At 41.1% G+C, this 6,861-nt stretch overlaps 1 protein-coding gene across 2 annotated transcripts in view; it reads right to left on the bottom strand.

Moving 5' to 3' along the window:
- MYLK (myosin light chain kinase) overlaps window positions 1-6,861 on the bottom strand; it is a 158,919-nt gene that overhangs the window by 109,738 nt on the left and 42,320 nt on the right. For both annotated transcript variants that reach the window (XM_009327135.1, XM_009327136.1), the window contains 2 exons: window positions 5,073-5,276; window positions 3,780-3,914 (listed from right to left, as the gene is read on the bottom strand). In XM_009327135.1, coding sequence (XP_009325410.1) covers window positions 3,780-3,914; window positions 5,073-5,276 — 339 coding nt within the window. The remainder of the gene's footprint in view (window positions 1-3,779; window positions 3,915-5,072; window positions 5,277-6,861) is intronic.

Below are 6,861 nucleotides of genomic sequence, written 5' to 3'. Positions count from 1 at the left end.
TGGCTGTGCTGTAAGCACAGACAATGCCCCAGGGAAAGCTCCAGAAGCCAGCCACGGGGAGGGGCCCAGTGTCACTCTCCTTGACTGACTAATGTCTCAACCACTCCTGGAGCTGGGGTGAGAGAAGATTCTAGAAACCTTGGGCTGGAGCCAATAAATAGGAGCGCACGTGAGCCTCTGGGGGGACACTCTCCACAGCGACACCCCCCGTTGGCAGGTCCAACGCTGGATCCAGGATTGGTGATTTCTTTATCTCTCTCTCTCTACCTCTCTCCTGCTTCCCAGTTCTCCCTTTCTCTTTTTCTCTTCTCCTCCCCCTTCTCGCTCTCTGTTTTGATGTTGTTAAGCAATACAAGGCCTACCTCAACTCCTCACAAAGCTGCTTAGCTTGTATTATATATTAAGACGTAGAGGGTTGATGCTTATAGAAGTGTTTGTGCCATTAAAGTTGGAGTTTGTTTTTGGACCTTGAGTGTTATTTCACCTTAATCCACTCCGAGGAGATTTGCGGATCTTAGTCACTCTCCCCTTCTCCTAGGTGGGACGTGACACCAATAAAGTATTTAAAGAAGCTAAAAGTATAAGAAAGAAACTGAAGGTGGTAGAGCTACAGAGAAGAGTAAGAGCTCGAATAAAATCCATAATTCGGTCAGGTAGCTCTTATTTGTGCAGTCTCTATGAATATGGAAAAAAGTACTCATCCTCACAGATGCTAAGAAGTAATTATAGACAATGCACAGCATACATCATCTGTTTTTTGTCTTGGTTGACCTGAAAGAGAGGTCAATCTATATAATGGCTTGGAAAATGTTTTAAGTTTGTATTTAGTCACAGCTGGTAAAAATGCTCAGTATCTAAAGTAGTACTTGTATGTAACATTGTACAAGAAGTTATTGCAAGTCTTTTAGTTCTCAGGTGGTGTGGATTCCTCGGAGATCACGGGAAGGCAGATTGGACAGCACACAGGCTGTTCAGTATCAAGGGCCGGCCAGCCTAGCAGTGACACTGTCCTGCTTTTTTCCTATTTTTTATTTGTTTCTCAAAGCAGCCTTGTGTTCATGTTTCTTATGATTTGATAACTTGGTGTTTACATTCATTATTTCACCAAGATATACATACTTTTCTCACTATTCATTTCAAAAATTAATTCTAGTTTATCATCATTGTTGTGCTTAGAAGACAATTTGCATTTGATATTTTCTTGTGAACTTTATACCTCCTGTCCCATATGATTTTTATTTCTATGGAGTTCTGCAAAAGTGCTATGTTTTGAACAGTAGTGTGATTGCTCTCAGCAGATTGCTTTTTTCTCTGCCGCAGTCTATCGGTTGTGAACGTAAAAAGCCTTATATTCCAAGCATGGACAGCAGACTGTAACACACCTTTTTTAAAACAAAATTTGTCTGCCTGCCTCAAATTATATACTGTGAATATACTGTTTTCTTCATATGGCCAGTTGATGAAAGACTCCATCATGTCATTTTGCCAAAAGTATTGTTATGTCTGCTTGGAGTAGTATTTCAGGACCAGAAGCACAACTTTCTCCTTTATTTGATAATGGATATAAATATGAGAAGTTTATAGTATCTAGCTAGCTAGTAGGCAGGAAGGAAATGTTTGCATTCAAATGTATATCACAATAGCCAACTTGATCCTTAGGTAAAATAATGACCCTAGGAGTATATATGGAATTATCAGCATTAAACTACTGTTTATAATCCATTCAAGTTTGTATCAAAATGGTATATAAACAGTTATGTATCACAATCAGATGCAAGCAGAAAAGCATTAAACTATAGTGGTATATTTTAGGAGTCTGGAATGAAAACAGTGTGCTTATGTCTTTGGAATAATATATGATGTCCCTAATTTTTATTATTATATTTTCTTGTACTTCGGTTACTCAGACTCATCACTGCCTTTTGATTTAGGAGCAGAGTTAATGCACTGGCTTTCACTTACAGAACTCTAATGGTCTGAAATCCAACTATCTGAAAAAAACCCACCTGCTTTTGCCTCCTTGTGATATTGATCCAATTGCAGTTAGAAGCTTGGATGCAATATAAACATGATTATACCTGAACAGGGCAGACTCATCTGAGATTAGTGAGAAGAAAGGTCAATGCAGAACAAACATCCTGAAAAAAGGCAGGGGGGCACAGTGCATACTGGAGGCCTACAGAAACATGTTGCGTATTGATCTCTAGGCTGTATTTTCCAGGAGACAATGGTTTTCTGGTTAGCAAAGCAGAACATGGTTACATCAATGGAGACGCTGTATCTATGCCTGATGAACTGTAACGCAGAAAGTCATTTGAGACAGGAAGACGCTCTGTATGTGGAAGACAACTGGTTATAACTACATCATTCAATGACTAAGGGAAGCCGTTATGAGCAGGGGGTACCCTTGGAACATGAAGATGAAATGACTGACCCTATGGGTCAGAGTTGCAACACACAATTCTTGCATAGCAAAACAATGATTCTACTCACGTCTGCAAAGGAGGAACTGCAGAGTAGCCTTCAGACAGAGAAACAAATTATTTCCAATGGGAGAGTGTCAGAGCCTTTACTCACATGTTTCATATTGTAAATAAAGCAGTGGCCTTTCTATTCTAGACATGGAGCTATTGGGAAGGGGAACAGACCAGGCTGTGGGAACATACCAATCTCAAGGTCATAGTTCATTTGCCCTGCCACCTTTTTCAGTTATCCCATTTACTCTGAATAGCTAAAGAAAAACAGAGATCATGTGCAAATAATTAATTTTAAAACAATCCTGGAGGAAACATCTTCATGGCAAAGTATGCTATTCCTTGTCTTTAAATCACACACACACACAGATAGCCTGGAAGAGTCTGCAAAAAAATCAATTGCACTTCAGAAGTAACAGAGGTGATCAAGGGTTAAGCTCAATAAATCTGTCTAGTGTTTAACAGATACGGCTCTAAATGGACAGAGCCCTTAGCCAAAGCGTGTAGTCCCTGGATCTCTGAAATCATTTGGAATCTAAGCAAAATGCTGATGTTTGGGCCCATCTCCAATATTAAGAGGGGACTGTTAAGGAAACATGCCTGTTCAGTTGTGTAATCAGGGCAGGTTAGGAGATTATACAGTCTGATAAAAGTAAAAAATATTTTACTTATCCTTTTTTTTTGTCAGCTTTGGGCAAGCATTAGAACCTCAAGGAACATATTGCTAGTAGAGAAGCAACCAGAAAAGCTGTGATTTTAAGATCTTGGGGACATAGCTGCTAATACCAATTATGACCTGCCCAGCTGATGGAGGGGTGGAATCGGGCATGGGTTTCCTTCCTACCATAGAGAGTGATATACTGCATTTATTTTGCTTAGAACTTCTTATCCCTGCAGGATCATGACGACAACCCGTTACTCTCAGAGCAGAGGCTAGTGCCAAAGGAGGGGGGGTAGCACAGGATTCAGCATACAGTAGCAACACAGGCTTTGTTGCAGCATGGTGAAAAGCTGTGTTTAACAAAACCCAGGAAACCCATCTGCGTACAATCTTGTCACCAGAGTCCCCTGCTGGGCATACTGGAAAACTGCAGTAACACAGAAAACTGCTCAAGAAAACCATCCTTCGTGCATATTATGTGCATATAAACTGATTTTCTTAAAATTTTCTAATGGATTATATTACAGTGATTTAGAGTGCTTTGTGCAGTATTCACAGCCTTGCTATGTACTGATCAGAGTGGTATTTGAGACTGTGGATGTAAGCGCGTGCATGCATGTATTGCAGACCAGGGGATTCCTTACCATTGAGAAGCCATGTGATCTGAGGCACAGGTACACCTCCTACACAGCACTGCAGCACAAAGTCTTGCCCTTCACTCACAGAGCATCCTTTCAAGACACTGGAAAAGCATGGAGCAACCTCTTGAACTTTAGGCCCTTTAAAACCAAAATGAAAACAGTTCCTTTAACCCAAATTGAAAAAATTATCTTTACTACTTAGTGACTTTTTCTAGGTATGCTTAGGTGACATGGCTGGGCTAACAGATCCATACCATGTAAACAAGCAAAAAGAAAAAATCAAAACCATGATGACATGTTTTATTGGGAAATAGAGATCATTTTGAGCAATGGACTGATATAAAAAAGGGGTTCTTCTATAATCTACAAGTCAGGCGTTGCCAGCCCTCAAGCTGTATCTTAGGTGGTGGTTTTCTATGCCAGAATCCATCACTTGCAGCCAATCACTAGAAGTGCATGCAACATATTACCAGTGAGCTCAGCGCAAAGAACAGGAAGGATAATTCTCCTCTCTTTTTGTCTGTCTTCTCCCAGTCCCTCTCCCAGATTTCCCCTGGCTGGCAGTGAAACAGAGTGACTTAAAAATGCAGTTTTACAGGTCTCTCATGAGACAGAAAGATAGTATCTTGGGCATCGTGGTTTAACCTCAGGCACAGCAAATAGAAAAATGTTGCATAAACATGATCATAGCTCCAGGACAAAACCTAAAACCACATGAAAAGATTAGAATTGAGGACAGGATTTGCTAAGAGGCCAACAAATCTTTCAACTAGACCAGTAAGGCAGTGCCTTCAAGCCCAAAATAATTTGTCACTGGGAAGCGTACTTGAATTTAGCAGAATGCAATTCTCATTCCTTCACTTTTCTTTTTATTCGCTTTACTACACCGGATTGTTTTGTGCTCACAAAACATTTCAGATATGCAGTGTCCTACAGAAATGCTAAGCAACTCCAAAACAATTGAATGCAGAACAGCAGCAATAAAATCTTTGGCAACCTGTATTAAATACGAGCATTAACAGAAAACCTCAGTGGAGAACAGGCCTCCCTGTGTACAAAATATTCAATGAGATGGTTTTAGCTATACAAACAACAAAAACAAAATGTCAGAAGGGAAACTGATGCAGAAAGTGGCTTGCCAGCTATCCCACACCAGATTATTCACAGAGCTAGGAATCAGAATTAACCTGCATTGAGAAGTCGTAATAGAAATTTTGTAGTCACCACCCTCTGACAGCTTAGAAAAGCCCAGCCACAGTTTTCAAAGTGCAGATGGGCTCACAAGAACTTACTTACTTCTGACAGTTAACAACCAGCTGGTGGAAGTTTGGCCTTTGGGGTTGAAAGCTGCACAGCTGTAAGATCCACTGTCCCCCAAGCAGGCTTTCTTTAACCATAGGCAATGAAGTCCATCTTCTTCATATATTTGGACATCTTCTCCAGCTTTAATAGGTTGACCCTCTTTGAACCACTCCACATCTGGTTTTGGTTTCCCTGAAACTAGACAATCAGGTATTTGAATTTTTATGAAAAGGTATTCCCCTTAGTGTAATTCCATTATTTGCTTTTGTGTAAATTTGGTATAATTTACACATACATAATTATATAAACATTAATGAGCAAGTAATACACAAAACTATCTTCAAAAAGACGGTTTGATATTTCTGATCTTCCAAAACCTCTTGGCCAGTCCATCTTTAAAAATAACAGGTATTTGGCAACTTGAAAAACCCCAAGCACTTCTATCTGAAAATTGTTCCTCTAAAAGTCACAGACAAAATGGATGTGATGAGATATCAGAGGAGAAAGAAAGAAATTTCTCCCCATTCCTTCCTACCCTGCTAAATCGGTTTCTCTGAGCGCCTAGCAGTACTTTGCAATCACAGTACCTACCACTGAGGTTGTTTATTCTGGGACTGTTCAGCCTGGAGAAGAGAAGGCTCAAGGGAGATCTCATCAATGTACATAAATAGCTGAAGGGAGGGTGTAAAGATGACAGAGCTAGGCTCTTTTCAGTGGTGTCCAGTGATAGGACCGGAGGCAATGAGCACAAACTGAAACACAGGAGGTTCTGCCTGAACATAGGCACTTTTTTCCTGTGAGGGTTACTAAGCACTGGCAGAGGTTGCCCAGAGGTTGTGGAGTCTCCTTCCCTGGAGATATTCAAAAGCCACCTCGACATAGTCCTGGACAACCTGCTTTAGGTGACACTACATGAGTAGGGGTCTTGAACCAGATGACCTCCAGAGGTCCCTTCCAACCTCAAACATTCTGTGATTCTGGGTATTTTTTTCCAGATTAGGGTCCAGGTGTAGGCAAAGCAGGCAGCTTCCTAGGACAGTAAACTTTCAGGGAGCAGAAGCAAAAGAGCTGTGGCTTCACTGCCTGCTTTGCCTGTGTCAGAGCTCTAGAAAACCAAATTTGGCTCCTAGTAGTGCTGAGGGAGGTCTGGGCTTCATTGGGCAGCTTCTATGATGAGCAAAGAGGAGACGTTATGAAAGAATGCCAGAAAAGGTCACCCACCCATCCTTCACTTATTTTCAGCAAACAAGGCCCTCTGGGGCTTCCACCTTGCTGATGTTCCTTCCCAGCTCTACCCACTTCATTATAGCAAGAGTGCTCAGCCCCGGAGGAAGGTATAGACAGTAAAAGATGGCAGGAATGTCAGCAACAAAGACATACGATATACTGCAGGAAACTCTTCTGAACGGAGAAAATACAAGGATAGGGGAGCGACTTATCAAGAAGAGGAAACCTTAGATAGAAGCAGGACCCACCTGATACAAGTGACTAGAAACAGGAAAACAAGGAACTCCTTTTTTTAGGGGGGGGAAGCAGTCCCTAAATCCACCTCCAAATCCATAAAAAATTTGGAAGGGGGCAGGTTTACCATTACACCCACAAATGGGGCAAAAAATGGAATGCCCACTGTATACATTGGAAAGCAGGAAATGTCCTTTTTCTGTGAATTTTCTCCACTAGAAATTAGAAGTTATTATCCAGAAAAGATTCTCTTTCCTGCTCAGCAGAGAAAGAGCACATTGGAATCCACAATTAGTGAAGAACAGTGGAGGTGGGAGAACCT

This window comes from Pygoscelis adeliae, unplaced genomic scaffold (genome assembly GCF_000699105.1).
Source record: "Pygoscelis adeliae isolate BGI_AS28 unplaced genomic scaffold, ASM69910v1 Scaffold227, whole genome shotgun sequence".
Classification (NCBI taxonomy): domain Eukaryota; kingdom Metazoa; phylum Chordata; class Aves; order Sphenisciformes; family Spheniscidae; genus Pygoscelis; species Pygoscelis adeliae.
This window is presented reverse-complemented; position numbering and strand designations above follow the sequence as displayed.